This window comes from Uloborus diversus, unplaced genomic scaffold (assembly GCF_026930045.1).
Source record: "Uloborus diversus isolate 005 unplaced genomic scaffold, Udiv.v.3.1 scaffold_189, whole genome shotgun sequence".
Lineage (NCBI taxonomy): Eukaryota > Metazoa > Arthropoda > Arachnida > Araneae > Uloboridae > Uloborus > Uloborus diversus.
This window is the reverse complement of record NW_026558339.1, coordinates 189,944-204,602: the sequence shown is the minus strand read 5'-3', so window position 1 is coordinate 204,602 and position 14,659 is coordinate 189,944. Positions and strand designations below refer to the sequence as shown.

At 34.1% G+C, this 14,659-nt stretch overlaps 1 protein-coding gene across 1 annotated transcript; it reads left to right on the top strand.

The window, feature by feature from the left end:
- The first annotated feature begins 953 nt into the window (after positions 1–953).
- Positions 954–10,508, top strand: LOC129233147 (WASH complex subunit 3-like). The gene is made up of 3 exons (XM_054867214.1): positions 954–1,047; positions 6,935–7,045; positions 9,730–10,508. Exons 1-3 carry the CDS (start codon positions 954–956, stop codon positions 10,506–10,508), a joined length of 984 nt encoding a protein of 327 aa, XP_054723189.1.
- Positions 10,509–14,659: the final 4,151 nt, after the last annotated feature.

The window sequence follows — 14,659 nt, the reverse complement described above, 5'->3', positions numbered from 1 at the left end:
TTCGTTCACTAGTTCACACTATTTCTCTTCCACGTAATAGCGCTTGAAGTAATTTTCATTAAGAAATGTCAGTAAATAACGCATGCAAGTGATGTGAAAAGCAGCTAAGTGAAGTGATAGTTTGATACTTTTTGTTTATATTATTGCAAAAGCTGCTCCCATCTTTTGTAAATCATGAACTTTATCGACTCGTTCTTAATGTTTTTCAAAGCATTCCGTAGCAAATTAGTATTTTGATTCTCACTTTTCTTTAAATCAAATTTTTCCAACTATATACAATGTACGTGAAATATACAATGTGTCTTGCTGCATGTCACGCTGTATTACGCATCTTGTTACAAAATAATACTTCAGCCGAAAATAACGACCGTCGTGTCGTCCAAGCAACATATGTCACTAACTAGAGCTAGCTATGTAACGCAAAGGTATTGGATGTTTTATTCTTTAAAGCAAGCATAATTTGGTATTACAAATTTAATTTGTGGGATGTTGATATGATATTTCAAACTAATTTAAGTGATAGAGAAAGCAGATATCGTCTCATCAGGACTTAATAATTAGTCGAAAGTATTCTTGAGAAAAAGTAAATGAATAATTGTTTCAGAAAGGGATAACATTGGTAAATTATTTCTAACAATTTGAAAGAAAACAAAACCTTTCTAAGTAAAACAGTGCTTTTGTTATTCTTTCTACATACTAGAAAATCACCCGTGAAGGGCAAAAATTGCTTCTACATTTGAACGAAACCATTGCCTGTTTGGTGATATTTTGATAGTTGAAATGGTAAACCTCACTCCCGTGGATTAACCCTAAACTGCAGTAGATGGCATTCATTGTTGTGCCATCAAATGAACAGAACTCGGAAAAAAGCTTGCAATTTTTCTAATCTTTGCAATAATATGTATGAAATGCTTTCAGATTCTTTAAAAGTTTCCCCTCTCTGATTTCTAGATATGGATGGAGTTATTGAAGCGATAGTTGCCGTGTTCAACTTAGTGAGAAGTCTCGGGGACGTGGTGAGGGTGGAGTTGGCGGCCAGGGATCAAGGTAAGGAAACACTTCGTTCGCCATTTACTTCATTCAGAACTTTTTTTAACACTAGAAAGCCTGAAATTTTATGTATTAGTTTCATCATGTTTAGTATCTGGGGTTAGTGTTAGTTTTTTTGGCTAAATTCTTCTAAAAATTTTCCTGGGCGAGTCCACCTGCCCGATGCACCTTCTTAATAATAACTAACTAAATAAAAACTTCGTACGTTATTATTTTCAGCTTTTCTGTCTTTACTTGCCAAAAGGTAGAGCTAGTACCATTGATCTCTTCAAGAGCCATGGCTGCGGTTTGGCTGGTAAGCAGTCGGTACTGTTTTTGTTCAGCCGGTTGGATATCCAAATGCTACAGAAAAAGCTACAGGTTAAACTAGAGTGAATGGCAAGAAATACGCCGCCATTCTATATTAGCTACCAGTTTGTTTGGCACTCTTGGCTACCTCAAGAGGTTTCCCACCTCCAGCTCAGTCACTTCTTATGCCCGGATGATGAATGCTAATAAGCACGACACTGCAGTCCTCGGCTGGAAATGACTGAGCTGGGTGTGTATTTCATGTATTTCTGCGTTAGCCCTGGCTATAGGGCGGTAACTTACCGAAAATAGAGTGAATGGCATTTGTTTTATGCTACAACAATTACGTGAAAGGAAAAAAAAATCTTTTTTTATTGTAGGATTCCACTGTGGCTCCTCCCGTCTTTCTAGGTATATGGATCAATATTTACAATACTATGAGGCGAATCATTGAATGATCAAAAAATCATTCAAATAGTGACATATAATGAAAAGTCAAAGCGTTCCATTAAGCAACGTTAAATATTTTTCTCCGAGTTATTGAATAACAAACTACGCGAGGCCCAATCAAAAAAACATTCAAATAGTGACAGTGATAGAGCCCCCTCCGTCTTTCTAGTGTCAATCAACCAACTACAGTGGCATTGGTCGGAAAAAACCGGAAATTTAGAGAAACAAAACCCGGTTTTCTTCTGAAGAGGTTTATCTCCACTCAGAAAAAAAATGAAAATTTTTATAATTTCTGCCACACACAAACAAAAAAAAAAAAAAAAAATGTATTCTCATGTATAATCTTTACAATGCCTTTTTTGTGTAATTATGTATGTATATATTTTAATGTCTATCACCCTTTATGAAAGCACTTTATCAGGGCAGGTCATGAGACAATTTACTTTCGTTATGTACTGAATTGTTCTGAGCTACTTTTCTTTCTAAAATTTAATATATTCACAGGACAAAATTAATACCAAATAAACGAAATGTTTTAAGTAAAAATATTAATATAATTTCACATAATTACAGATCTATTTAAATCAGCACACACACATTAAATAAAAATATATTAAAATTTATATACACTTCAATCAACACACTTCAAGGAAAAAAAAAGTTTTGTTGAAAGTCTTGCGATCTAAAAAAAAAAAAAAAAACTGCACTAAATGATTACCCAATTTACTAAATTCACATCCTATTCAAAAGTAACAGTTGAAGGAAATTATGACTAAATTTGGATAATTTTTTGGTGTAATCAAAAAACTATTGACTGATAGGAAACAAAAAAGTTAATCTTTTTTGCATTACATTTCTGATAATAAAAAATAACATCAACTGTTAAATAGAGGCATTTTTTTCTGATTACGTGATGCTTATTTTTTGTCGTCCAGAATACATTTGCCCAATTAGATTGTGTTATCGTACAGTAGGAAAAATGTGTGCTTCATTGGTCGCCAAGGAAAATAATAGAAAATGTTACTAGTGTACAAATTTGTCCTGCGTATCCTAAATGTTGTCCCGAATCAAGCCAGCTTGACGAGACTAGTTGGCGTGAAATGGAAAAGTAAAGAATAATGTTCGATCGCGAGTACTCCTATTGTATTACATATAGTCCAGGATCTGAAGGGGGTTGAGCATGCATGGAAAGGCTGACGTAATATTATTTCTGATTATTGTTACAGGCACGATGGTGATTATGAAACCACATGTCGTCGCCCTCCTGGGTGGTCTGCAACCCCGGGGGAGGGGGAAAAGCAGAGGGGGAGCCGTTTTCTAAAACACTCATAACTCGCGAACTATTCGAAATAAAACACTGAAAAAAGTGGCAATCGACGCAACAAAACAAGGGCTTCATAAAAGCTAAATATAATTATGGACCTATCTTTGTTGGTTTCTGAGTAAAATTCCATTTTTCGCAAACAAGCAAAATTTTTGAATAAAATGCGCAAAACAAACTTTTTTTGACCAAAATAAATTCAAAATCAAAATTGTTTGATTTTTTTTTTCAAATAATGTCCAAAATATCATTATTCAGTTTGTTAAAATCATTTAAGTACTGTTAACGCGTTGAAAAACAAAATGACAGTAGCAAGCTCGAACACGATTTGCATTATAGTTCAAGATCTGAAGGGGTATTTTGAGCATGCATGGAAGACCTGACGCAAAATTATTTCTGATTAATGTCACAGGCACTATAGTGAATATGAAACCACATGTCTTCGTCCCCCTGGATGGTCGACAACCCCGGGGGAGGGGGGAAAGCAGTGGGGGAGCTGTTTGCTAAAACACTCATAACTCTCGAACTATTTGAAATAAAACACTGAAAAAAGTGGCAAAAGATGCAACAGAACAAGGGCTTGAAAAACCTAAATATGTTTATGGTCTTAACTTTGTTGGTTTTTAATTAAAATTCCTTTTTATCAGGCATGCAAAAATTTTGAATAAAATACGAAAAGCTTTTTTTTTTCAAAGATAAGTTCTTTTTTAAAATTATTTAACCGTTTAGGGAATCAATAAAACCTGAAATTTCATTATTCAGTTTGTTTAAAACTACTTAATTATTACCTACGTGAGCGTTAAAAAGCGAAATAGAAAATGCAAGCACTTGCCTAAGTTAGCACATTGAATAAAACGGCAGTATGCTAAGGAGAAAAAAATAGCCTTATTATACTTATGACGAACTATTCATTCTTCAGTTTACAAACTTATTCTAATTGCAAAGTATTTAACTATGGCTTTAATTTTGTTATATACTGCTTTAAATTTGAGAGGAACTAGGGAACCAGGCCCAGAGTAGTTTCAATTCAAATATGATTTTAATTTATTGTTATTAATTTGCGTTTTCAATTTGCACAAAAGAATATTGCGGGTATTGTTTTGCGGATATTGCTTTTTATAATTTACTCAACAAAGAACAATGATACAAGAAATAATATGTACTAAATAAATATAAAAAATGAGAAGCTTGAGCTTTTATGAAAACGAATATAAATATAAAATTATACACTAGAGCTCTAAAAAAACTAATTGAATAAAATTAGTAAAATAATGCGTATTTAAAAATAATTGTAGAATATCAATATGCATACATAAAGCATTAATATATCAGAAATTCTGAAAGCTGGATCATACTCTTTTTTGTTGACTTGTAATTGTTCTGTTGAATCGTACTAGCCTTAATAGCAGAGTATTTACAGCTTTTTACATTTTTTTTTTCTTCCAGTAATGCATCAGAAGCATGATTTCCCTATTGAGAAAACTTGTTAAATTTTTTCGCATTAAAAGTGTGAAATTGCCGTCCCTCAAAAAGTGCCACCCGGGGCGGACCGCCCCAACCACCCCTCCCTAGCTAAACAGCTGTATCAGGATTGGCAAGTCTTTGATAGTTGGTGGTTTAATCCGGTTTTTTACAGTGGTTATTACAGTCAAGTCAAAAAGCCCTTTTTGACATAATTGTCAAACCTAAATTTGTGTCTGAAACCTGACTGAAATTTATATAAACAATAAAATTACCCTTGCAAACTATTCTTGGTGTATTAAATTTTGATTTCATACTCTGATGGAAATTTTGATTATTTTACCTTCTTTAAAAGTGCAAAATTAAAATTCACAATGTTGATTCAACAAGTTGTTTGTCTTTAAAATGAAAGAGATGAATAAAAGAGCTACTTTTAGCATATAATTTCTTTTATCAATAGTAGTACATTAAATAATAACTGCTGATTTCTAGAAAAAACAATTTGTGTACGCCAAGTACGTTTATAAGTTCCAGTTTGGAATGGATTAATCCAGAAATAAAAAAAAAATCTTTCAATTGGTGCTGAATAGCCTATTTGTTTTTCTGCGTGTAGATTTTTAAACGTTTTCACCATACTCTTGCTGAGAAATAATGAACTGAGATGTAGCTTTCAGGATAATTGTAGATTCAGCTTAAAAAGCTGTTGAAACAAATGAATTTGGTTGTATTTCAAGCTAATAGTTGTTCATTAATGAAAAGAAAATATTTATATGTGTTCACTGACAAAGTTAATTATAAAAGATTAAAAAAAATAGTATTTAAAGAATTTAAATGATTTATAATCAACCACATTTACTGCTGTTCAACTTAATTTTATTTTTACATGAAAGAAAAAATGACATTACCACATTACGTAAGTCCTGACACAGAAGGAACTGATAAAAATACTTGAAACTAATGATTCCAATTATTAAAAGTTTAAAAAGAACTATGAAAACTCGATTTAATTTTTAGTATTCTTAACTATTTTTACAACATTGTAACGATTGGAGTACGCTTCTCCAAATGTGGGAATGGGGTAAGGAAGAGGAACGTCGGAATCAAATTATGAGAAACGCGTTATTTAATCGAAGATATTTAACAATATGAATCTACAGTAGTAAGTTTAACATTCGCGAATGTACTCCCCCCCCTCAATATGTTCAAATTTCCTTGAAATTGAAGCCCAGAAATGGAAGTTTTTAGACGATTTTAACGATAGGGATGGAAGGGAGGATCGGGGATGCTCTATTATGAAAATGAGATTTCCTAAACAGCTCAGTTGTCGACCATCTTTGTTGTAGTTAAAAGAAGAGAAATAATTCTAGCGACATATTCCCGGAAATACTTTGAATTTAAGTGTCTAAACAACCGCAACTATAGGCTATATTTGTAAACGTTAGAAACAAGTTTGAACTCGAAGCCTTTTTCCGGAATTGAAGTCACAAACACCAAAGTTGACACAAGTTTCAATGGTAGAAAGGACTTTGAGGACTACCAAGAATGTTTTCAAAATTTAAGTTGAAAAACACACTAGACCCCACAAAAAGACTAATTGCTAAATTGTAACTGAAAAATGGTCTGCCGTAGAAAGTTATGCGAGATGCATACGCACATAAGGACGTCACGAGATAACTCGTTGTAAAAGAACTCGGGGCTCGTCAAAATAAATATTTCGGGCGTCCATGCGTTCTTGTGGTCAGGTTGAAAAAAAAAAACTAACATTCTTTCGGGAGTGAGCAAAATTTAAATTTTTGATATCCGATTTTTCAGTAAAAATTTTCTCGCGAATACGATACTTTCTTTACTATGTAAAAGGAAGTAAAAGGTTTTATGTTGATTTTTCCTTATCCAGACGTTTCCGAAACTGTACGAAGAGAAGTTTGAATTTATTTTATTATTACTATTTAAAGGGCTTCTCCCTTTGATTTCTTTGTACAGATCTTTCAGACAAAATAAATTTTCTTTTAATTCAATTTCCGCCGAATTAGGAGGCAAACTGACACATTTCCCCATCTCAGTTCCGTACTTTCATTTTTTTTTTCTATTTTTAAATTAATGATTTTTTTTTCTTTTACTGTTTTAGGCTCTAGCACAACTTATACAATGCAATTTTTTTTTTTAAATTTTTTATTCAACTTATTGCGTACTATTTCGGGAAAGCAGGATTGAAAATGACGCTTAACTTGCAAAAAGGCTTTAAACTGTTTTCGTCATTGAGGTTGATGTGAAAGACTTAATCCATTAGTTCAATAGAATTTGTAAGTTTGTATGTTGTAAGATGTAAAATGAAATGTTTAACGTATTTTTTCTTTTTGTCCACAGTGATTGCAGGTCTCAGGGAGGAGCTGAGGGAGGAAAGGGAAAGAAACAGGCGTTTCAGGGAAGAGGTTGTTCGAAATGTGAACAACCTCTACCAGGAGACTTTCCACAGCGGTAAGCTGAAGCTTTTAATTGTAGAAAAACACAAGTTCTTGTAGTCGAGTATAATTTTATCAAGGTTTTTTTTAAATTTTTTTTAAGTAATTCATAACAGTAGATATTCGGCATGCTTGTATAATTTCTGCGAAGTGTTTCCAAAGCTTTGTAATCTCTGAACTTTCCTCAACCCTCTCATGCACGACTCGCAAAATACTATCTTGCAATATTTATGCTCCGAAAGCTTTTGCTTATATCATTGCTTCATTTTTAGAATCACCGTAGTTTATCGTTACTCTTTTTTTTTTCTGTATTCTCTCTCCAATATGCTACGTTAACTAATAGAAGAAATTATTTTTTTTGTCGATTTAAGCCCATGTACCATGGAAAATTTTGGGATTGAATCTGTGGTTCACTGAAACTGACAAACGCACAACAAAAATGACCTTCCAGGTGGTTGCGCCATTTAAGACCATAGCGAAGACGTCCTAGCTTTTTGAGATTCAACATAACGTTCGATATTCGTTCTGTTTTTTCTCCGTCTTTGAAAAGACGAACGCCTTAATTCCGGGTCCAAAGTCATGTACGCTGAATGGAGAAACTCAAAGAACCCTTGTGACGTCATATGCAGTAAATAAATGTAATTTTGAGGGAAGTAAAGGTAGTCTAGTGAACAAATCATTGTAAATAACAAATTTTTTTTCTTCAATTTTAAAATTTTCACTGTATTTATAAAGTGATATTTTCATTTTCTGCGTCAGTGATACTTAAGTTGGAGCCAATACTCAGAACTGTGTAGGTCGCTTATTCCCTTTTGAGTCAATTTTACTCGGGGGAAAAAAGAAGCACGTAGATGATTCCATTTTTTTGCAAATTATTTTTAACAGTTATACATTATGATTTCGAAAAAACTTTCGAAGAAAGCCTAACTTTGGTAAAGTCACAAAGCTACTGGAATACGTAAAAAGCAGAGAAATTCCGCTACATTTTGAATTATTTATTCATTCGCGATCGTAATTTAAAGCAAAAAAAAATTGGTTTCTTTTTTTCGTTTGCTTTATTTTTCAACATCGACTGCAGAACTAAAATTATATATTTTGTACGCAAAATTCAATTTTATCCAAGTGTTACGTCCTTACTTCAGAGCCAGACTAACGTAACTCACATTATTCTTATTCGGAGGAGAGCGGAAAAACTTTTGTCTGGTCCATATAAAGAATAAGGCTCGTGCTCTTTTATGCTGGTTAATTACTATATATATATATATATATATATATATATATATATATATATATATATATATATATATATATATATATATATATATATATATATATATATATATATATATATATATATATTTGTTTTTACTTACTTTATAATCACTCAATGTGGGATACGATGCTACATATAAAGCCGTAATAACATGAAAATGGTCATTTTTAGCCTTATGTTAGTCTAGCTCTAAGGTGCAGATATTTTAATTGGAAAAAAATCAATAATTAAGTAATATGTCAATCGTCAGACGAATGCAGCTGTTTCGAGCTTACAGAGAATCCCTTTTATCTGTGAATTTTTACTTGTCTTGTCAAATCCAACGTATATTTTTTAACATATAATTTCATACAGCAAATATAAATAAACTAAATGTATCAACTTCTAAGAGAAATGAATCGCTCAATTATATTACTACTTGAATCTGTATTGTTGGAAACGTAACTGCAGTACAACGTCCAAAATCCGAAGTAGTTGGTCGTTCAGATTTTCGAAATCAACCAAGAAAATACTGTTTGGAAAAATCGCCAGCATTACAATAAACAAAAAAGCGGTTATGCAATATGTACGTACGTACCATATAATGTGGTACATAACACTGCACAGTATAATTACATTTTTTTTCACGAAATTAAAAAAATATTACTCACTATTTACTGGTCAAAATGACGTTTCATTGCAATATTGTATTTACTCTGAGTAATTATACAGTAATTTAACATAGACAATTAAACGAGCGTCTGACAAGTAGACTTGACACAAAGAAAGTGTAGTTAACTTCTGTAGGGAAAAAATGACTTACACTTACTTTTAAAAAATCTCTGATTTTCGACCGAAGGAACTTTGAAACTATTTCCCTTCCTGCCAAGTCCTTAGTCCGCTTCACTAGTAAAAGTTGCGTTTGATTTCTTCCGACTTTTGACGATCTTACTTTTGACATTCTACAGTACGCATATATAATGGCACTATTAAACAAAACTACAACTGCCGTCACTTCTCGTGTTTAGGCGTTCATTTCTTCAAAAGAATCTCTATCATAGTTCTCATATTTCTGTGGTCAAGGTTATAATATTGGAATATGCTTAAGAAAAAACTTTTTTTTTCCGAAAAAAAAAAGTTACCTGACAGCAATGTAATATCATATTAAATCCGCCTGAATTGAAGCATCGCCTGTGGTATAAAACAATAACTGTGTAGTTTGCTATGAGATGAAATCAATCATTCGAAACGTTTCAGAAATTTAAGTTCCTTCTTGACAAAGGAAAAGTCAGCTCTGGTACTTTTATTTCATTTGGAGTAGCTGCGATTGACATACATATTGCTTTTTTATGTTCTTAGAAATTGAACGCTCATGTACTTTTTCTAATAGAAATTAAGACAGATAAAGCTTTATATTTGATGCAATTTTTTGTTTTCCTTTTCCACAGACGCTCCCTGGGAGGAAGATCCCAGCCCACCCCCCAGCCCCGATGACGACACCTCCTCCATGGAGGACGATGCCTCCACCTCCATGGAGGTGGACGATGATGATGACGACGATGATGATGACGACGACGATGATGATGATGATGACGATGATGATGATGATGGTGGCGGAGACGCCCCCGCTCTCCTGGACGTGCCCGGAGCCCAAAGTCCAAGGGTTTCCGGGGCCCCAACTTCAAGGCGTCGAATGTGGGGAGCCACCACGTCCAGGAGGCAGTCAGGTATTTTTAACCCTCCTTTTGCTCCATCAGACTCCCCAGCGCCGGAAGGAGGCCGCACAGAGGACGCAGCCCCTGACACGCCCGTCTGCCCGGTGATCATCACGGTGACTCAACCGACTCCGCCCGAGGAGGGATTTACCGAGCAGAACGGGGCTCAGGAGGAGGAGGTGGATGAGCAGCGCGAGCCGGACGACGACGACCCAGGGAGGGACGGATCAACGGACGCTGCCCTGCACGCCGATCCCGCGGACCCCCCGCCCGACGACGACGACGACGAGGACGACTCGTCTCCACCGAGTCCTCCCCCGCCGTCGCCGTCGTCGGGCTTGGGGGCCCGAGGGACCCGCGTGCGCCGGCAGGTGCAACTTTACCAGGCGCCCGCCGACTCCCTGCGCCGCCGCCCCCGGCTCCCGCCTCCCAGCCGCCGCCCCCGCCGTCGTGGAGACGTGCGGGATATCCGCAGGGTGCGGCCCTCCCCGAGTCCGCCTTCCAGCGACTGAGGAGTGGGGGGGGGGATCGATCCGCTCTCAATTCTTTTGGCATTTGCTCGAGATGAAAGGCATTGCATGGAAACGTAGCACGACTGCACTTATGCGTTTAGGGGTTTTTGGGACCGTACCCTTATCCCACAGGGGATTTGAGAGTGCTGTCTGCAGACCATGATAGACTTTTAGAGCTGTTTCCTCATCCGTATGAAAACTTTTAGCGACTATCCTTATCTTTTTGGAAAATTTCAGGAACTATGTGCTTTCATCAATGAGACTTTTAGGAACTGTGTCCTAAAAGTCTCCATGTCTGTCCATGTCCATATGTCCATGTGTGAAACTTGATAGATTTTTTGAGGAACTAAGTTTATCCTCATGTAAGTGCATTTTCGGTCCTTCGGGTTTTTTTTTTTTTTTTTTTTTGAGTGCGTAAAGACATTAAACTAATCCAATATCTGTTGACTTACGTCCTCGTTCCCATTCATACAAAATATTGCTTCTTCATTCAGTCATTTATTAGTTCTTTCATTAACGTGGAACAGAGAAACCATTTGTTCTTTTATTCACAGAGTATTAGATAAGTTATTCGTTTGTTTACTCAATCACATTCAGTCGTCACATTTGACAAACGATTAAATGTGATTACTGAATGTGAATGTAAATGAATAAATAACTGCTTGAATGTATTTTGAATGAAATAACACATTAACGATTGAACCGAAAATGCACTTTCATGCGGATAAACTCAGTTTCACAAAAAATCATCAGCTTGCAGTCACAGTTCCTAAAAGTCTCATTAATCTAAGCATACAATCCCTGAAATTTTCCAAAGAGATAATGATAGTCGCTAAAAGTTTTCACAGGAATGAGGAAACAGCTCTAAAAGTCTTCTTCATGGTCTGCAGACAGTACTCTCAAATCCCCTGTGGGATTCGGGTACAGTCCCAAAATGCCCCTGAATGTGCAGGGGCAGTTGTGCTCCGTTTCCATACAAAGGTTTTCATCAAGAGCAAATGTTAAGGGGGTCCGGGACACAAAAATCGTCAATGTTTGCATTTTTTTAGCATTTGAAAAAATAAATTCCATTTTTTTTTCTTAAAAGGACGTTCGAATCTTGTTTCTATCTTAATTAAAATGACAGATATAATTTTTTTTTTGCCTGCATTTACATAGTATTATATTTAACGTTAAAACTTTAAACGCGTTTTTCTCCATGATGCAATTTTTTCCCTATTTTTCGCACTCAAACTCTTATGTCAAGAACTGATAAAGTAATGAAATTTAGAGCATATTTTTTTCAAACAGTTTACTTTAGTTTTTATTCGTCAAATTTAAAAAAAAGAACCTTTTTTGCAAAAAATATTATTTTTTTTAAGTATCTTTAAATTTTTCAAAATTTTTCTTCAAATATTTTTTATTTTTATTGAATAAATACTTTGGAAATCGCCGAATAAAAATTAAAGCTTCGATATTTCTATTTAATTTTTTGAATAAAAATTGAAGTTTGACCAAGAATATTTTGAGTTTTAGCAATTTAAAGCAACCCCATTTAAAAAAAAAGCAAATTTAATGTAAATAAATTTTTTTCAAAAAATATTTATGATTTCGTTAATTAAATAGCTGTTGAATCAGAGCGAAAAATTTCAAAGCTCTGAACTGTTTAATAAAACCTTTTTCAAAATGTGTCCCGGACCCCCTTAAAAGAATTTCGAGTGGATCGATGTTGATACTGCCTGACTCAGGGGGAGAACTTTGCATTATCATCGCACATTAGGGGACCATGTAGAAAAAGTGAAGGTGCAGCGAATTACTTCGCATTTTTCTTTTTAGTGAGGCTTCATAAAAGCTATTTTGGATCAAGTTGATCTCTGTCCACCTTTTATTTCTGAGTGCTGGAAGAATCATAACTTTTAAAAACCTTAAAATTTTTACTCTTTATTCTGGTACTTCGCATCTTATACCATTTATAATTTTCTTCATAATTTGTTACAAGGACTGAAAAATGTTGATAGTTGCAAAGGAAATCATCGTATTAACAAATATCTAAATGTCTGAAATAGTCTTGTTATAATTTTTTGAAAAGGCTTCCAACTTCTTCATCAAATTTTAATTTGCTGCATCACTCAATAGTAACAACATTTACACAGCATTTCAAGGAACCTTCTCTGAAATTAGTATTTTGTTAGAGATGCCCACTGCTGCGAACTTAATGCATACTGTGGCGAATAACTTAAAAAAAAAAAAAAAAAAACGGAAAAATGAGATGAAATATTAGAATTTCTCGGGAGCGTTTTCCGGTCTTGAAATAGTGTTCGCATCTTGCTCTCTCTCTTAACTTGGAACTTCGTTGCCCAGCTTCGTCCTGAAGCAATTTCAGATCAAAACTTCTCGACAAGCACATTTAAATGTACAGTCGGAACCCGCTACAACGCGATCCCACTTACGCGAAATGGCTATAACGCGAGTTTTTCATGAGTAATGAATTTTTTAGTGCGGACACAAATGACTCGCCTGCAACATGAAATTTTTCGCAAAAGAGCGGCGGAGAGTTAGAATGGGCTTCGTTGACACTAAATATTGCTTTTGTGAATGGACTTTCATCCCTTTATCATCACTGAAAGCGGAAGTTCACCCACTGTATTAGTCTAAACAACACTTTGCTTTAATTTATGTAAATAACCGCTCCGATTCTTAACTTTTTTTCATTTTGCATAGGAACGTTGGTAAAATACATTCTGATAACATTCTGATCGCGCTGCATAAACCATCTTCATTTTTTAAATTATAAATATATTTACTACATACTGTTAAGTGCTATAATAATGCTACTGTAAGACCATACTGCTTTATTTTAAATTTCTCTCCCCCGTTAATCATTGATTTTTTGCTAAATTACAGAATTTTATGTCAAATAATAACACTTTTTCTAAAATACAGAAAAAGTCGTTTTTTTGTAAAAGATACCGCAATATATAGATAATAAATGGTTTGAAACAATATGAAAGGGGTTTACAAACGTCTGAAACAATTGCGTATGCTTATAAAAACATACCTCGTTCCACAACGCGAAATTCCGGCTTACGAGAGGTGTCTTAGAACGCGTCCCTCGCGTAAGTCGAGACTCGACTGTACTCGAGTAAAATTTTAAGCTAATGTTAGCCAAAGCTAACGTTTACTGTTCTTAGTGTCATTTCTGTGCTGTACTTAGATTTGAAGAATTTATTATGTAAAGCAAATCTTGGCCATTAACCAACCAGTAAACAATATTATGCTCGCACATATCTAGTTTGTCTGATAACCATATAAGAGATAGATAACAGTAATTAGGTCTGTTTTTTTTTTTTTTTTTTTTTTGGGAAAAAAACACAATCCGGCCCTTTTTGCATTCAAAATCGAATTTTTAGAGCATTACTATTCTTTTAAGTTTCCAAAAATTTCAAATCGCCTGTTTTTATCCCATTTAATGATAATATAGCTCTTGTCTGTGCTTGGTATTAAATTTCTCACTACTGTCAACAGCATTTTTATTAAGTGGATATTTTAAAGCTATAACTTTTGTAGAAGTGAAACAAAACTTGAATTTCACTAAAATATAGTTAGATAGTAGACTTTACTCTATCATTCAAATCACAAAGTTGTTTCACCGTTTGAGGTAAGTTCAATCGAGTAAAATGCTTAAACTCGTAAGCAAACGTGAAATTAATTAACCAGTACTTGTTGTTGGTTTCATATGAGCCGAAGATTATGTTTATACTTTTACTTCTCATGACTTAAGATCAAAACTAATCTAACTAACATCTTTTTTATCACGGCTGGAAAATTGTATGTTTTTCATTAGTCGCAAAAAATACTTGTATGTATGTGCTAACTTAATTTAAAGATGGATTTTTTGAATAATTTATTTAAATGTGAAATCTATTTGATGCTATGAATATAGATTTAAGTGGACTTGATACCTCTAAAATGAAAAAAAAAAAAGTAGGTTTTGATATTACTTAAAGATCTGAATTAATTGCAGAAATTTTGTGTTTGTTCTTAATTTTTTCCACTGTAAAGTTTTTCCTCACGCACAAAGATTTATAAAAATGTTTGTTTTTTTGAAGCAAAACATTTTTTAATTGATAATCTTTATTTATTTATTTTTTTTGTTAAATGTTAGTAAAAAT